General features: G+C 33.8%; 1 protein-coding gene and 1 pseudogene across 2 annotated transcripts; one reads left to right on the plus strand and one right to left on the minus strand.

Moving 5' to 3' along the window:
• Nucleotides 1-814: 814 nt before the first annotated feature.
• Nucleotides 815-11,580, plus strand: LOC145615933 (vacuolar protein sorting-associated protein 2 homolog 3-like). Of its 2 annotated transcripts, XM_081670789.1 has the most exons (12): nucleotides 833-957; nucleotides 1,037-1,082; nucleotides 1,252-1,296; nucleotides 1,830-1,864; nucleotides 1,953-2,003; nucleotides 2,206-2,310; nucleotides 2,408-2,479; nucleotides 2,712-2,783; nucleotides 2,879-2,959; nucleotides 4,090-4,125; nucleotides 4,209-4,264; nucleotides 11,252-11,580. In XM_081670789.1, the coding sequence occupies exons 2-12, from the start codon at nucleotides 1,049-1,051 to the stop codon at nucleotides 11,301-11,303; spliced, it is 639 nt and encodes a 212-aa protein (XP_081526915.1). In that variant the 5' UTR covers nucleotides 833-957; nucleotides 1,037-1,048; the 3' UTR covers nucleotides 11,304-11,580. The 2 variants fall into 2 exon arrangements, with proteins under 2 accessions (XP_081526914.1, XP_081526915.1); XM_081670788.1 differs by having other exon boundaries at nucleotides 815-1,082.
• Nucleotides 11,581-13,370: 1,790 nt separating this feature from the next.
• Nucleotides 13,371-14,818, minus strand: LOC145625310 (uncharacterized; annotated as a pseudogene).
• Nucleotides 14,819-18,632: the final 3,814 nt, after the last annotated feature.

Raw genomic sequence — 18,632 nt, forward strand, 5'->3', positions numbered from 1 at the left:
AACATTTTGCTAGCCAGCGAGTTCGGTTTTAGTGAAGTCTCCATGCTTACCTAGCCACCAAAGCTGTGTTGAGAGAAGTTAGATTACGCAATCTGAGACCCCCTGCATGCTTGCGGGTGAACAACAACTATTTTTCCTTTTTTCTGGTGTTTAGAGAGCCACAAGGGCGGGGTGAGAAACGATCCCAAGATCTCCTGAAATCGGGAGAGAAGCTCAAACCACTTGAGCTATTCCTCAACTCTCAACAACAACTCTTTCTTCCTCTAGTATATTGGTTTGCATCCATGTTTGGAACTCCACCAAAACCTTAGCATGGCTGACTTTATCTTTTGTGCCACTATGGAAGGGCACAGATAAATGGACAGTATGTGCATAGTAAGAGTCACCAGAATAGCATTGAATAGTACCGCTCTTCCAGCATTGCTAAAGTTGCAAAATTTAATAATTTGCATTTACTAGTCTATCCTACTTGCTTTTTCATTCATCGCATTCTCTCTCCTTTTTTTAACATGTACATTAAATAGAAATAGATCAAGTATATTAATAATGCGTGTCTAACTTGAACGCGTCAATTAAATAGAAATAGATCAAGTATATTAATGTGTATAAATTACAAACATTAATCAAATTTTATTAGATAAATAGTTTTTTTTTTTTTTTTTTTTTTTTTTTAAAAAAAAGTAGTCACTCATTTAAACACGAATAAATAACACTTCAAAAAACGGAGTAAATACTCATTGTGTTTGCCCACCCAATTCACCGGAGTTTAGCTCTAACTACATCCGGAGCGAGTACTCGTAATCGAAAGTTAATTAATTGTTAAAAAAGGGGAACCGGAAAGAGAAAAACGACCGAGGAAGCAACAATCCTTGATAGGAAGAAAACTAGAGAGAAGAGCGTGTAAACTACCCAGTAAAAAACCTCTTCTTCCCAAACTCATCAAAAAGTCTTCCAACGGTTCGATTTCCACTCTTTCTCTCTCCTCCCCAATAACCCTTAAAAGGGATTCAAATTTCAAAAATTCCCAATTTTACAGGTTTCACCCACCATGAACATCTTTAAGAAGAAACCTACTGCCAAAGGTACTTAATTTTTGCCCTAATTTTCCTATTTTTTGATTGATTTCCTCACTTTTCTAAAGCTTGAATTACTGCAATTTCTGGGTTTTTATTTAATTAAGCTAAATTTGATATTTGATCAATTATTTTAATTTTACTAAGTTTATGGAATTGTTGTGATCTTTAATTACAGAGGCACTTCGGGAAAGTAAGAGAGAAATGGCAAATGCTACCCGAGGTATTGTTTGATTTTTAATTTTACTCAATTGATTTTCTTGAATTGTTTATTTATTGATGTTATATACTACTTTGGAGTTTAATTTTTACTAGTAAATTATCAAGTGATTATTATAGTAATCATACTTCAGTTTAATATATTATTGTATGTGAAATGGGAATACATTAGTTCTCATACGTAGTATATTTCTTATGAAGTTATGAGTTTTAAGTTTGGACTTTCAATTGTAGTACTTAAACTTCATTTGAAGCTCATCACTTTACCTAGGGAAGTCTTCATGAGTGGGTAATTGTTGAATTGGGGGGTTTCATTGGACAAAACTTCTTAATTATTACAGACTTTGAAATTTGATCGACTAGATTTTTGAATTATTATTTGCGCGATTTTGATACTTGATTTGTTTAATTAAGCTATTGGGTTAAACTGCTAATGATTATAATTCAATTGTTAGGTTTGATCACCCAATATATTGTGCTGGCGTTGTCATGTAATAATCTATGCTGATTTGTGTGGTGTACTTGCCCTTATTTCAGGCATCGAAAAGGAAATTTCTGCACTACAAGTGGAAGTATGTCAATTGTGTTATGGTTCTAACTTTTTTTATTAGGCTCGACTGCTTGAGTATATATGTCTGATGTAATATGCTATGATGACAGGAAAAGAGGCTGGTAGCTGAAATTAAAAAAACTGCAAAAACAGGCAATGAGGTAGGGCATACTCCACCCCCCATCCAAAAAAAAATAACACTTTAAAATGGAAGGAAAAAGTCTCTCAATGGTAATTGTATATGGGAATGTCGGAAGTGTGTGTATTCCGGTTGCTAACACTTATCTTGGAATACATCCATCTCCATGTTCCAACTTTTGGCCTTAAAATTGATAACTTTACTTAAAAGTATCTAATCTGCAGGCTGCAACTAAAATTCTTGCCCGTCAGCTGGTTAGACTTAGAAAACAAATTGCTAATCTGCAAGGCAGTCGAGCACAAATGAGGGGTATAGCGACACACACACAGGTGCACCTTCGAACTCCCTTCTATTGTCTGAGAGTCGGTAATTAAAATTTCCGTTAATGCAAATCTCTGACCTTGACATTGTATTGCCCCTCTACAGGCCATGCATGCCCAATCCTCTGTTGCTACTGGCTTGAAGGGTGCCACCAAAGCAATGTCAGCAATGAATAAGGTTTGAACACACACCATTTACAATTTTACGTACAGTGGATATATTTTCATGTTCAATTGTATATATCTGTTTATAAACTCTTAAAAATATTACTGATAAGTAATTATTGTGTCCCCCTCCCCCCTTCCCTTCCCCCCCCCCCCCCCCCCACCCCACCCCCCCAAAAAAAAAAAAAAGAAGTGCGCTTACATCAGAATTGATTAAATTGATTAATGGTTTTCTATTTTGTCAGCAAATGGCACCTGCAAAACAAATGAAAATATTGCAAGATTTTCAGAAACAATCCGCTCAGATGGACATGACAGTAAGTTTTACCAATGCTGCCGCATTCCTCTGTGAAGTATGCATCCTTTTTTTTGACAGGGAAGTATGGACCTTGATTTTCAATCTTCTTTGCAGACTGAAATGATGTCTGATGCAATTGACGATGCTTTAGACAATGATGAGGCTGAAGAGGAAACAGACGAGTTAACAAATCAGGTTTATATCATCATCTGACAACTGGGACTGTGCTTTGTTCTTTTAACTCATTTTGATCTTGTGCCAAATAAATAATTATTACAGTGTATCAGATTGCTTATAGTTTATGGTTTAACCTTCTCAAGTATCCTCGTCCATCATCTTGAAAACACTGATAAACATGATATGTATGGTAAATGTTTTGTTCATTGTTTGGTTTATGTTAGTTGCTATATTAAGGGAACATGAGTTTAAACTTCAAAAATTAGAATTCATTGTAGAAAATGCTTCAAATAATCTGCATTCTACTATCATGGGAACACTGAATTTGTTGATTTTCATGCGAGTTAGTGATATATAGATGAAACAGACTTAAAAGTGCCTCATCTTCTCATTTATACATTAACTAGGTTAGATCCCGTGCCATGCACGGTAATTTCAATATTTATCATTAGTTTAATACAATTATTTTACTATAAAATATAATACTTCCTCCGTTTTTTTATTATTGCACCATAAGGGTTGGGTGCAAATATTTTGATAGTGGAAAAAAGTAAGAGAGAGAAAGGTAAAAATACAAAATTGCCCATGTGACATATAGATAAACTAAAAAGTAAGTGTAAAAAGTAAGGGTATGTTGGGTATTTGTAGTGTGAACACAAATAATTTTTTTCCTAAAAAGGAAATGGTGCAATATTTGTGAAACTTCCTAAAAAGGCAAGTGGTGCAATAATAAAAGAACAGAGGAAGTATCAAATTGCTAAATAGGATGAAAGTTTTGTAATTACGATTTTTTTAAATCATTAAAGAAAACGGAGGAAGAAATGCATGCACGACTAATAAAAATAACTATGGATTACATTACAAAGTTATAGATAAGATTACATTATTGTATTATATGACTTTGTTCCCGTCATAAAATAAATAAATAAATCTTTGTTGAATGTGTAAAAATGAATATACTTGCCAAATAGAAAAGAAATATTATTGTAAAGTAAGTATTAAATTAAATACTTCTCTAAGAAGCTTTGGGGAAAAAAAAAAAACATCTTTTGGAGGGAAAATTTTTAACCAGGTTATGACAAGTGTCATTTCTGGTTTCGCCTTTAGTATAGGTATATTGATTTAATAACGTGTTCATCACTGTTCAGGTGCTTGATGAAATTGGAGTTGATGTTGCTTCACAGGTTGGTATTGGTCCAATTTTTTTTGAAATTCTCAAGCTATGTTGAAACAATATTGATGGCTATCTCCCTTGATTTTATTGCAGTTGTCAGCAGCTCCAAAGGGGAAAATTGCTGGAAAGAAAACTGAAGAAGTCAGCACGTAAGTAAACCTCTCTGCCCCCCCTTTTATATCAAAATTCATTTGTATCAGGAACTTGCATTATTTATTTTGTAATTCCAGCATAGCAGAAGATCAATAGCTGGTAGCATTAGCTACTTTTAACTATTTACGAATTATGTAACTACCGCAAAGGGTTTGTACATGGCATGTATCTTATACCGGAGTAGGTAGTTCTAGGCTGGCCTTATACTGATTCTCTAGCTACCTTATTTGATTGGTTGATTGCTTATTTGCTTGATTATGTGGGTATCAGAAACACTGTCATGTGATCCTCTAATATGTAGGGTTTCTTGCAGATTCAGCTAGATTCTCCTTGTATCCTAACAACAAATGAAGACAAAATTGCAATAGGGCTAATTTTTAATTATTAATGTGCTTCAAAAATGCTTATTTAAAAAAATAATGGTTTAGGGTTGATGACTTGATGGCCCTGTTCCCAGCTCTGAGCTTATGCTTAAAATTCTTTTGGAAGCTAGGTTAGGCTAACATGTTCATCAATAGCTGGTAGCATTAGCTATTAGTTACCCTGATGAGATTAAAAAAAGTTAATGTTCATCATCATAGTACACAGCTGTAGAAAAATTAATAGCGGTAGTCTTAATAGTATTCTGTATTAGTTAGCACTAACAGAATAATAATAGTTGAAAAAATATTTAGTCTTTAATAATTTTCTCTATTTTTCAATTGGTTCAATGATTCATCCATGGTATCTAAATAACCCATTATTTACTATGTTTTGCATCCCGATTTTGAGTTTGATTTCAATCTAAACTTTATTAGGCTTAACAGAAGCAAAACACGATAAGTAAACAAGATCAATGAACAAAACAAAGGTGCAAAAGATAAAAATGAAAAACGCTATCAGTACGTGGTAAACCATTCATGGCTAGTTGGGAAAAATCAACTGTGTAATGAACTGACTTAGGGGAGGGTATTACAGGTAATTAGTATGTTAGTAGTCATCAAATGTAGTACATAATAAGGGAAAATAGGCAATGAATCAAAGATGTCACGTGTGCACATGAGACAAAAACTTGTTCTAGAATCATCCTAGGGATGGAGCATGTAACTATGTATAAAAAGGCTCAAGGCGCACCAAGGCGTTTTGAAGCGAGGTGCGCCTCATTGAAGCGAGGCGCGTATAATGAGCAATAAAAAAATTCTGAAAAAAAACTCTTTGTGCGCCTCAGGGGCGCGCCTTAGCTGCGACTCTTCGAAGTCGTCTCGCCTTGACCATAAAAAGCGCATGACCTCTAACACCTCAGTGCCTAGGCGCGCTTTTTCAAACATTGGCATGTAAATATATATTGGAAGATAGATATTGAGAAGGATAGGCAGAAATTTGTATTGAAGGGAAATCTTAGAGAGTCATGGCATAAACCATTGTTAGAGAGTGATAGCCTCAAGTTTTTCTTAGAGTGATAGCGTCAAGTGATTGTGACTTGTGAGAGTGATAGCCTCAAGCTATTGTGAGAGTAATATCCTAAAGCTATTAACCTATCAATCAGTATTCAAGCTTCCATCTTTATTATTTCTTCATATTCAATCAATTTACTAAAATCAGTTTAGATAGTTCACTAGTTAGCAGATTATCTAGTCCATTACACAATGTCACTAATCCTTCAACGAATATTTGTAACCCCCTCTCAATACCCCCGTATTTATCCATTCGCATCTCAAGAACTCTAATCCAGTTTCTTATGCGTGTTCGAGTGTTTGACACCCATCCCAAACATCCAATGACCCCAAAACCAATCCCAAACATTACAACCCCTCTTTCAAGACTATATCTTGTATCCTAAGAGTGTTTACAAATTCTCTCACTGTTTTATTATACATCCAAATATCCAATAACCTCAAAACCTCTTTAAATAGAATTACTCTTCTAAGTAAACAATATTCTAAAATTTATCCTACGTTTAGAATATTAGAAGGATATCAGGATACTAAATATTATCTTCCTAATAATGAAATAGGAACATAAATATTAGAGAATCCTAAAACAACCAAGCTAAGGAAACTAATTAAGTCCGCAAGCAAAACCTGCATAACCAACTCTTCCTTTCTCCACTCATTGACATGGGCCATGGTCTCAGTTGTGGCACCATGATTGTACTCGTAATGCTTTTGCTTCAGTTTCTTGTTTCACTTGCTATGTTCTTTGACCTCTTTTGCAAAAGAATTTTTAACCTATGTGTCTTCTGACAACAGTCACCCCACTAACCTTGTTGAACTTGCCATATCCATAAAATCCTCCCCTCAAGCCTAACAGGTCCAACTCTTTGATCGAGATCCATTATTTATACCCTAACAACTTCCATATTGGGTTTTTACCCAACCAACTTTAGATGGTACTTTTGTGTAACCTAATGTTGGCACACACAACCCCAGCCCCTCCTCCCCTATAAACTTTGAAACAATTGCAAGCAATGCTCCAGAGCACTCATCAAGATTTAACTAATGGCCTGAACATATTGAAAACCACTTAGAACTTTAAAGTGAAAGGATTTAAATTAATATCTTTAGAAAAGAATTTGTCGTCCCTTGGGACATTCTAACACAAGTTTTGTCTTGTTCATGTTTTACATAACTTGAAAAGTTGAAAATCAACCATGACTGCTCTTGGTTCATCAAATTCACACATTTCAACTATACTTTCATTAGATTGATATAATATGCTTCCTTTTCTCGCTTTGTTTTCAACAAGTCAATTTTAGTAGTTGGTTAGCTTCTGCTAACTATTTAGCCTCACATAGAGCTGAGATCAGATACTCGCACTTAGTTTACTTTTCAATCACCCTCACAAGAACTGCATAGGTTACTTCTTTATTTTTTTATCAGATTGTTGAATTTCGGTAATTCCCAGTTTATCTTTATGATTGCTCTAATTCACGCATCTAGACCCATACTCGTCATTTCACCCTTCATACTGAGGGATATTCATGTCAATTCATACGGATGACCTGTTATAAAAACAACCTTAGCTGTTTCAAATACCACATCATACGAGACAGCTCACACACCCCGTTCCATCAACAGTAGTTTCTCTCCCAACTACCAGTACCGTTCCGTTTTTTACGTTTTCAATTTTGTAATGGATCCTCTTTGTTCATTGCATTTTCCCCTCTCACAATTGCAAGAATTGTGACTGCAGTTTCAATTGATTCCCCAATTAGTTGATTCCATCCGACCAATCAATTTTCAATTAAAACACCGTGTTCGACTACTCCTGGTTTTTCCCCAATAAGTCATTTGGATCTTTGGGGTTCAATCAGAATCAGTGTCGCCGTATACGAATACGAGGTTAGTTGGGATTTCACTACAAGAATGGGCGTATGAGATATCCTTTGGTGGTAACAACCCATGACAAAAGTCGATGAAGCTTTGCCCTTGTGCTTGGTTTTTATTTACCCAGATCTATTTTCCCACAAAACTTGGTAAGCAAGAAATAATGTCCAACGCGTTCCTTTTCAAGATTTCCAGGCTTTTAATTTCAAGCTTCAAATTCAAGTAACACGCACTAGTAAATGCTCCATAACGGGGTTTAAAATTAGCTTGGCCTACGTGGGCCGAACTGGCACATGACTCCCCATCCTTGTCAAGCATTTGCTTACTTGGCTAAAAAGATTGACAATGTAAATCAATCATAAAGATCAACTGGGCAAGCCTCGTTGAATTTAATTTCAGTCACGTATCCCAACTTTCGGCACACAACCCAAGCTCAATCTGGCAGCATAAACAAAACTTGCCTGTCACAGTGTCACTCTTTCTCTGCTTTGACATACTGCCATTGCTAACTTGCTAAGAAGTATTATCCTATTTTAGCCTTGTGTCTATCTTTCAGTTTTTCAAAAATCTATCTATGAGACTCTTGATCTTCCCCTTTTTACTGGTTTTCATGTAACAATCAGCATTGCCAATTTCCACTCAGATGGAAATATGGAATCTTGTGCCTGCTTATACATTACGGGAAAATACAACTTTATCATCATGATAAACAAAAAAAATTGTTTATTTAGTGGCATTTTTGTAAATAAATGAACAACTTTTTATTACATGTGGGCCCACAAATGTTGATTTATTACGAAAATGCCATAACTTGGATTTTTTGTTGATTTATTTACCAAAATGCCACTAGATAAACGATCTTTGCTTATCATGATGATAAACTAGGGTTTCCTTACATTACTTATATAGGTTCCTTATTTACTTTAGAAAAAATTGGTACGAAGTGTAATTTTTTGGCTCGCTGAAGAGTTGAAGACCTAGAGGTGTTTGTTTCATGTGTTGAGGCGTGGCTAAACAACATATACGGATTGTATGATGGATGTGGTAAGATGGTGGATAATGGCAGCAAATGATAATGATATCAGAAGGGGAGATTTAAAACATGAAAATTTTCAGAAGTTAGAACTACCCATCTGTTAAGTAATTGTTAATAGTGGTAAAGAAAATGGATTTTTTGTATAAATTTGTAAGAAAATTAATGCTCATTCCCATAGTAATGCTAGTTCACCCCCAAAACTATACTTTTTCTTCGCAAAATTTCATTAACATCCATTACCATTTGGGGGTGGTGTGGATAGTAAGGGATATTTATGAAGAAAAACACAAGTTTGGGGATAAGATTGCAAATATGTGGATATTAGGGGGTTATTTTGCTTGTCAAATTACACTTATATTCATTTCATTTTTGCTTTTTTATAACTAGCTACCATACAAACAAGCCAAAAATGGTGATGGAATAGCATCATGTGTATTGTAATGTAGAGTAGTCCAACCTACTTGTCTCGTAGAGTCGTAGTAGTTGTAGAGGATGGGAAGATATGGTCTTCTTTAGGCAAATTGGTGGGACTGTGGGACATAGAAGTGTGTGCTCCCATGGTTGGCTGGTACTATGTACCATTTTCTCTAGAGGCTTACTCTTGTACTAAAATCAAATTCTCTCATTTCATCCCTCCATGATATACTTCCTACTTTTCTTGCACTCCAGGACACCAACCTAATGGAACTATTTTTTTTTATGTATAAAAATTATGGTACATTATATTCTCACAAAATATTCACTCTTCTTTTAGCCTTTCGTCTGGTTTTATACCTCTTCGACTCATACTTTTGGGGCAACAGTTAGATTTCTCGAGTTGCCTTGACTTCATATCATGCGTTTATTATGGTTTTACATGACGAAATTTTTAGATTTACTGACATTCTGTCAATTGTGTTCAACTATAACTGTACCTGGATAAATATTTTCAACATAGAGAGCAATGTGTTCCTTTCGATCATTCAAAATGCGTACACTTGTTTTATTGATCTTTCTTATTCAGGGCATGCCTGCTTTCCCTAAAATAAAGGGGCAAAATTTGATAGGGTAACTTTCACTAGAAGGATCAACTAAAGATTTTTTTTTTCCCCCTTAAGTTACAAAGTTGTCCAAAAGGAAAGAGTAAATAAGACAGAGATCCAATTATAACCACTTTGGGCTTAATCCAAATCCATGGTGGTTAAATTGGCAATGGAGATTTTTTATCATCTCCGGTCAATTTCAGCTACCTTAGGCTTAAAATTTAACCCACATAAATCACGGCAGAGGCAAGATCATCAAGAACTGAGTGAATAAGAGATAAATGGAGTAAGAGGAAGACAAAAGCAGGGGTAGTGGTAGTGGTGGTGGGTGGAGGAGAGTAAGGTTGGGGAGGGGTGAGATATATTGGGGAAAAAATAGGATAAGAGGGTTATTTGTTCAAGGGGAAAAATTACTTTGTAGGGGAGGGGGAGCTGGGAAACAAAATTACTGTATTGAGGGTAATAATATCCTTATAATTGTATCCTCATTTCGGCAATACAAAACATCATTTTTTCCCCTCCCTTAAAAACAATTTCTGCATGTTATGTTTAGACTTGACAATATCTTAAGAAAAAATTCCGTCTGTTGTAGCAATCTAGCAGTGGTGTTTTTCCTTGTTAAAAATTTGCTTTAGGTAGTGCATCAAACAAACTTTTAGCTCCTTGTATAAAGCAAATGCTGTTTTATTACTTGATACTGCCATTCTATGTTTCTTTGATTGCTACTGATGTGTGGACAATTCCAATGAGTTTGTGACCGCTCTTTAGCCTTGACCATCTTGATAATTTGCTGCATCTGGCTTAAGATTTTCATCACTTTCACTTTGGCCCTTTTTACAATCACTACTTACTACAGGCCTACCGTAATCATTGGCTATACCAACTTTGTTCACAGGCTTTCCTTTCCCTTTTAATGCTGTTCTCTTTGGTGAACTTTACTTTAGAAATTGAGCTGAAGTGTTTTATTATTAAGGTGATGAGATGGCAATGTTGACGATTGTAAGCCTATGGGCCTAAATTTTTAGTAGCATCATTGTTGATCATCTGAAAGTTGGCCCTTGAGTTTCTCTTATATGTATGTATGCTCATGTCTCTGAGCTTTTTAGTTTTTAATGTAGCTGATGAATCATAGATGTCCTGGCTGACTTTGCTCTACGTGAACATTCCTTCCGTGTTCAAGAATCTGGTATCTTCATTTACATGGAAGCAATTGATCCTAAACTATGGCTTGCTTTATTTGCTGGCTGAACTATTTATGTTGTGGTAGATTACTGGAAAAAAGGGTTTTAATGCAGGACATGCATATTTGATACATATAGTGAAATGTTGAAATGACCAGGAAGAAAAAGACCTTATGTCCTTATATTTGTCTCTGGGTATCTTTTCATTACCCGTGAATTTCAAGCAATTGAATATTTAGTTCTTGTCAGTCATCACCCTCATCATTTTATATAGCAATGTATGGTTTTAGTTTCTAGCTAGGGATTCACTATTATTTGGGGCATTTTGGTGCCAGTTCTGTGTGACCTGTTCTTATATATCATTTAACTTCTTGTGGAACATTACATTGATTAACTATATCTATCAATTGTGTGGCATTTTCCTTTTCTCTTTCTTCAGGTCCGGCATTGATGATCTAGAGGAGAGACTGGCTGCGCTTAGGGGTACATGAACCTTTCAGTGCAAGCCTTCATTGGTTATTGCAAATTGATGCTTACTAGTACTTACTCCGATGTGCTACGGATATACCTTACGGTGAGGGAGGAAGCTTAACGAGCTGATTTTCTTCTCGTTAGTTGTCATTTGTATAATTCATATGCATTTTAATGACCAAGGAATTGTTTTCCTGAGCCATCTTTCTGATTTGAGTTCGTTACTATTTAACAACAAAAATTGTATTCAGTGGACCAGTAATATTGTACTTCGTATTGTATATAGTGTTTTGTGTATACTGCGTTGGTTCCTAGCTGAATTTAATTTTTAAAATTCAGTTTCAAATAGAGCTTAGTTTGTGCCAATTTGAATGGACTAACTAAACCTTTCGTACTCCACATCTATGATTGATGATAATTAACTGAGTGAAGTCTGTCTGAATTTGGTTTAGAGATGTCAAACAGCCTGTCTTTTTCGGAGGTGGGAGAACTTGTAAGGCCATGCTGTAGTAGTTGATGAATCGACAATGGAGCTCAAGTAAGAACTCTGAAGTAGGGCTTATATTATGTTTATTGACATTTCACCTTTATTAACAAAATATCATACAAGTTTAGACAGTGGTAAGTTGATGTATTAGTGAAAACAAGATTAGTCGTTTAGATAATATTCCAGTAAAAATAAATTTAGACAATTTAGGGCCTGTTTACATTTACTGAGCTGAACTGAACTGAACTGATTGGAGCTGAACTGAACTGAACTTATTAGAGCTGAATTGAACTGAACAAAATTGATTGAAGCTGAACTGAACTGATTGGAGCTGAACTGAACTGAGGGTTTGTTCTCATTGACTGAACTCAGCTGAACTGAACTGAACTTAATATTTTATAAGAGAAGGAAATTATGAGCTGAACTGAACTGAATTTCAACGTAAGAGAACAAACCCTGAAATTAAGTAAATGTGAACAGGCCCTTAGTTTCTGACAAAATTAGTCAAATAATGCATATTGTGAAATCTTTTTTTTTTTTTTACCCATTAAATGATTTACTTTATGACAAAATATGTCAGATAATGCAAATTTGTGAAAAGCTCTTTTTTGAAACCCTTTATATTAGGGTAGATCATCCAAAAAAAATTGTGAAATCTTTTTCTAAATCATTTTATGTATATAATCACTCTTTTTTCAAAAAAAAAAAAAAAATGTAACCTTTCCACTTTATGTAAGCTAAAAATTAAATAATGTTAAGTGCAAAATTGATGTTTGACAGTAGTAATAAAAGCCATCTCTATTCACAGAAACACCACACTCCCAACAAAAAGAAAAAGTGGGCAGAAAAGAACACACACATTTTGCTGTTTGCCCCCAACATTTATAACTTTGGACTTTAGTCTAGCCTTACAAACTTTTATCGACATAATCCAGCCTACAGCAGACCTACTCTTACGGCTATATACCTTCTTAGGCATCCTAAAGTCCTGTTATCTGATTTTCATGACAATTGAAATTCATGCTACATCTCCTTTCTTTTTCATTTGCACAACCCACAAACAAGATCGTCAACATGTAATTTCCTATTTCCTCCCATTGAAAATTTTTGTACCGTTAATGGAGTACTACTCGTGGAGTCGTACTAATATGATAACTAATTTCGGGCATATGGATAAGTATTACGTACTTATAATTGTTAAGACACGTAAAAACTTTTATGACAATACCACAATTAGCGGCTAGTAGTATTAATTTATACATGGTGCTATATAGCTCATAAGTCATAACCCATCCAAAGTGTTAGCACCCGTACATGAAAATGAAGCACCTTTCGATAATTTTATTATCACGTTTGGAATAATTAGAAATTTAATGGTAGCAAATGATTTTCAAACACATGATAATTCGATAATATTGCAAAATTCGATAATTACAAAGATTTGCAGCTTAGTTAGCCCTTTAATTACAGCAAAATGCAAATCTGAAATTTACATTTTCATTTCTACCCAAGGTTAGCCTAAAACAGAAGATGACCTAAGTCTTCCCCTCTTCACAAAATTTTGGTGTGCACTAACACAGTAAAGTGTCAGTCACGTACACTAACATCCCACAAGATTAAATGACCAAAATACCCCTAATACGACGACCAAATACCAATTGCAACGGAGAGAGACACCGCCATTGCCATTGCCATCAACGAAAAGGGCAGCATTGGGATTTTCAGTTGTAGGACTGCAAATTTTCAAATTTCTCAAACTACCCTTAACTTGATCAACAGACCATTTCATACTCTTATCCAAGCAAATTCCAGAATTACCCTCAAGTTTAAGCTTCCCACCAATTCTAGCAACAAAAGGGGCAGAAAAGGGAATTCCACCACTTAATTGGTTATTTTGCAAATTCATCTCATTTACATGTTCCAACAACCCCAATTCTTTTGGTATTGTTCCTTCAAGTTTGTTATTGTCTAGCCCAATGTAGCTCACATTTGTCAAAAATACCCCCATAGAAGAAGGTATATTACCAACAAGACCGACCCCGGAAAGTCCAATTCCTAAAATACCCCTGAGATTTTTCCATATCTCAGGAATTGTCCCTCCCAGTGGATTCCCACTCAAGTAAACTTCCCTTAATCTGGGCATGTTACCCAAAAACAAAGGAATCCCAAAATTCCCAAATTTGTTAAACCCTAAATCAAGAAATTCAAGGTTTTGCAAATTCTTCAAATCTTCTGGAATTTTACCCACAAAATTATTGCAACTCAAATCAAGTTTAAGCAGTAATTTGAGGTTACCCAAAGAATTTGGGATTGTACCCGTTAACCCATTTCTGCTCAAATCAAGTACCCTTAATTTCTCCGAAAATCCCAAATCATTTGGAATCATTCCCTTTTCCATCATTCCCAAATTCCCATTTCCAGAAATAGTAAGTTGCTCAAGCGAGGGTAATTTCGTAATTTCATCAGGTACCCCACCAGAGACGTTACTACCAGTCAAAATAAACCTCCTCAACGAAGTAAAATTACCAAAAATGCCACTGAGTGACCCAAAAAGCGCGGGATTCTCCATGAAAACGAGCTCCTCAAGCTCAGACGACACCGTTTTAAGAGAAGGGATCAAAACAGGGGAACCCGTAAAACAACGGTAGAAGAAGAGTTTACGGAGGTGAGAGAAAGAAGAGAGAGAAAGCGGGAAAGAGGAATTGGAAGAACAAGGAGGATTATCAGAAGAATCTAGAACATACCCGAAATTGAGCTCGACAATGTGGGGAGTGAAAACGGTGTCGTTTGAGTTGGGGTTGGGGAGATAGCCGCAAACGACGCCGTGTGGGGCGGAGAGGCAGAGGTCATCTGGATAGAGAGTTCGCCATTGAATTTCTGGGTTGATTGATTCGAGAGCGAGGTAGACGGATTCCTGCTCTGCTGAGTAACTGAGTTGAGTGGTGGGAGTTGTTGTTGGTGGGAGAGAAGGAGGAGAGAGAAGAGGGTGAGTGTGAGAGTGAGGAAGAGGGTTGAAGATGAAGAAGAGGAGGAGAGAGAAAACGCCATTGTTGTGGAAAATGGAGGAGGAGAGAGAAAGTGGGGTTTAGAGAGGGTTTTTAAAGAGGAGGAGAGAGGGAGGTTTGTTGAAGAAGAGTAGGGTGCACAGTAAGACAGTTGGGTTTTTGGTTTTGTTTTTATATTATACTCGTTAGACCTTTTTTTTTTAATAAAAAAAAAAGGTAGACTTTTTTATCATATTAAGCAAATCACATTTAAATTTATGCATTTATGAAGCAAAGTTTTAACTATTTTGCCTATTTACGGATACCAAACTATACCTTTTTTTGTTTTTTCTCAAAAACATTATGTTAACAATAATTTCATTTAATTTTATTAAAAAGATGTAAAGTGTAAATTTAATTGCAATTGGTTGTTGTATTTATTTTTATTAATGAAATTTTTTGTTTGTATTTTAATATAAATTATTCTTTTATTTCTTTTTTTGTTGTATTTCAATCTGAAGTATACTATTATTCGCTATTATTTTCGTCAACAAATTTAAATTACAAAAAAAATGTAAATCTTACGGCTATGGAATTTGATATATATATATATATATATATATTGGTTTGATATTATTTTTCAGCTATGTAAGACATGTAGCTTACGACACCATTGCATATTATACCACGGAGTATTAAAATATCATATATATATAAAAAAGAAAAATAAAAATAGTACGTAATTTAAAAAATCTTAAATAAATATGAGGAATGAAGATCTAAATTTAGTTAAATGTTAAAAGTTTTAACATAATTAATTGACTAATCTTAAAACAGGGCTAATCTTTCTCATCTAATCCAAAATAATTGACTAACTAATTTCACCTTTTTTTTTTTAATAAAATACTAATGAAAGTAATAATCAAAATCTATACAGGTTAATACACTAATTTCACATTTTTTTTTAAATAAAATATTAATGAAAGTTATAAAAATTTACAGCATGAAACTTTATATTTATCTAACAATATATTTTATGATTAAAAATATATTTGTATTAAAATATTAAAAAAATATAGTCAAAGTTATTAAATAAATAAATAGTAAAAAAAAATATATTAACGTGTCAATTATTCCAGAATAGAGAGGGTATAACTTTATACAAAGTATCTTAAGAAAATCATATTGAAGTGGTGTGTTGTTTGATTCATCTCTCTGATTATATTTAAAATATCAAAAATTTTAGATTGAAAAAAAAAATACTAACATTTTTTTTTTTTTTTTTTAGGGAAATAACATACTAACATAGATACAAGCTAAGTATAGTTTTGTATGAGTAATTGTTTTTTTTTTATAATGACATAGATAAGAGTACTTTCTTTGTTTACTTTAATTTGAGCCTCAACATTTAATATTACGTAGCAAGTTTGGAAATTAAAACATTACAATTAAAAATTAACATGGGGTTTAAATTACTAGTTAGCAAATATGAAATTTAAAATGTTACAATTGATAGTTTACATAAGATCTAAAAATAAAACTATTAAAAAAAATGTAAAAATAAAATAATATATCATAATAAATACGGAGTATTTTTTTTTAAAGGTTGGGGTGAGATGTTGATTTGGGTTGTTTCCAAAAAAAAAAAAAAAATGTTGATTTGAGTTGATGATTTGACCCAAGTTTTGGAGGTTATTGGAAAAAGGGAAAGGAAGATGAGATGGGAGGGGATTGTCCGAAGGTTTTTTGGTTAGTCTCATCAAGGTAAGGATTTTTTTTTTTTTTTAAAGTTTGTGTAGTTTGGCTGTTTGGGAACTTTGGAAGGGGTTTTAAGGATCATAGAAATAGAAAGGAAATTTTGTGAAAAACTACCTATTATAGTCTAGAATTTGCGAGAAACTACCTATTAAACAAAATGTTGTAATTGACTACCTAATTTTCCAAAAATGTTGTAATTTACTACCTTACGCCGGATTATGAAGGAGTTTGACCAAAGCTCTCCGGTATTGACTTGGTCACGTGACCATCACGTGACACTTAATGACCCTTTTCTTTCACCAAGTGTCACGTGACCAAGTCAATGCCGGAGAATTTTCGTCAAACTTCTTCATAATCCGGCGTAAAGGTAGTAAATTACAACATTTTAAAAAATTTAGGTAGTTAATTACAACATTTTTTTTAATAGGTAGTTTCTCGCAAATTTTGGATTATAATAGGTAGTTTTTCACAAAATTTCCAAATAGAAATATGCATCAATTTTGGGAAGGAAAAAAAAGAAAAAGAGAGAGAGACTATTTTCACTGTATACGATTAATTGCTTATAAGTGAGAAATAAAGATAGATTAACGAGAGTTAATGTTTTCATTTCATTTTAAAAATTACAAAGGACAAAGTGAAAAAACAATGCTCAATGTTAAAAATTAGTCATAAGTAAAAAGTGGAGGTGAAAAGTAAAAATTAAAAGTTACTTAATCAAACCAAAATGTGTTTGGTAAGACCATTAATAATAATTAAATTGCAAGATATGGAATCAAAATTAATCTACTGTATATTTCTTTTGTTTAATGCTACTCTCTTCTGCAAAATCTAGCACTCCAAAATTCAATGTTATTCACTTATTTATTATCTATTTATTTTCTTTTGTTTAACCTGGTTCACCCAATTCAATTATTATTCTTATTTTTCATTGCTATCTATTTATTCTCTTTAAAAAAAACTTCCTCTTAAGTAAAACTCCTAGCCATATTCCCCTTTGTACAAGTTTGCAAGACAGCAAAAGTCAAAACAACAAATAGAAACAAAAGAAGTCGATTGTTTTATTGGTATTATATTTTAACAAAGCGGTAAAACTTTATAGGAAATGGACATCAATAACGTAGCAGCATGCAAGTAGGCATTTACCTTGTTACAATGAGGAAAAACAAGGTAAAGTAAAAAACTAATACAGGCCTTTAGCTAGCTAATCTAAGCATGGTCATTGATGCAAGCAAGTTATTGCTCCTAGTTACTTGTTGTCTCCTCAATTAATTCCTCCTTTTAGAGCTCTTACCAATTAAGTTACAAAGAAACTAGTTACTGGATTTATCATGTACGAGTAGGAGTAATAAACTTAGGGTAATTACATGTCTTGTGCATTGTTAACCACATTTCACGCATGCATGATGTATACATTAGTTGCCATCCTCTTGTCCTTGTTTTTGGTAGCTCTTTTATTGGGTTTGTGGTAAATTAATTAAATTAACAAGTAGTGAATTACGCATATTGCATGTACTACTTTGTAGAAATAAGGATATAGTATTGAGTACTCGTAGAAAAAAAGATATATTATTGGATAATTGTTGGTTCATAAATTTAAGACTTTAGTTTCATTATTACTTTCGTTTTTTATTCGTTGATGAACACATATGTATTTGACCATGTATTTGGCAATCCTTCTGGCATCTGCCTCTTAATAATTGATCTATATTTTTGAGCAATTGTTTAGATACTTTAAGAAACATATATACAAGTATATATCTGATTAATATATAAATTTAATAAATTGAAATTTTGAAGTGCATAAGTTTAATAAGTAATAGGAGCATGCAGGCCCGTAGAATAGCATGTGCAAGGTGCCCTCTTGCACAGGGCCCCCAATTTAAAGGGGCCCAATTTTGTTCAAAAAAAAAAAAAAAAAAGTAAATTCTCTTGTTTTTAAGGCTAAAGCAGGCAATCAAGCAGCAGTAATATTAATCACGAATATATCACGCTAATTTTTTCCATTTTTTCCTCTTTGTTTCAACCTTCCATATTAATTGCTCCAATTTCCTGAATTTCTCCATAATTACATCAATCAATTCTATGGAAAATTGTATAGCATAATTTCCATTCAAAAATTT

This window comes from Chenopodium album, chromosome 3 (assembly GCF_948465745.1).
Source record: "Chenopodium album chromosome 3, dcCheAlbu1.1, whole genome shotgun sequence".
Lineage (NCBI taxonomy): Eukaryota > Viridiplantae > Streptophyta > Magnoliopsida > Caryophyllales > Amaranthaceae > Chenopodium > Chenopodium album.

Bases quoted from the DNA above. Each gene is read 5' to 3' on its own strand.
- LOC145615933 (XM_081670788.1), top strand. From the start codon at position 1,049: ATGAACATCTTTAAGAAGAAACCTACTGCCAAAG. The intron at 1,297-1,829 runs GTATTGTTTGAT...CCCTTATTTCAG, and splicing joins AATGGCAAATGCTACCCGAG to GCATCGAAAAGGAAATTTCT. The intron at 2,784-2,878 runs GTAAGTTTTACC...TCTTCTTTGCAG, and splicing joins CCGCTCAGATGGACATGACA to ACTGAAATGATGTCTGATGC.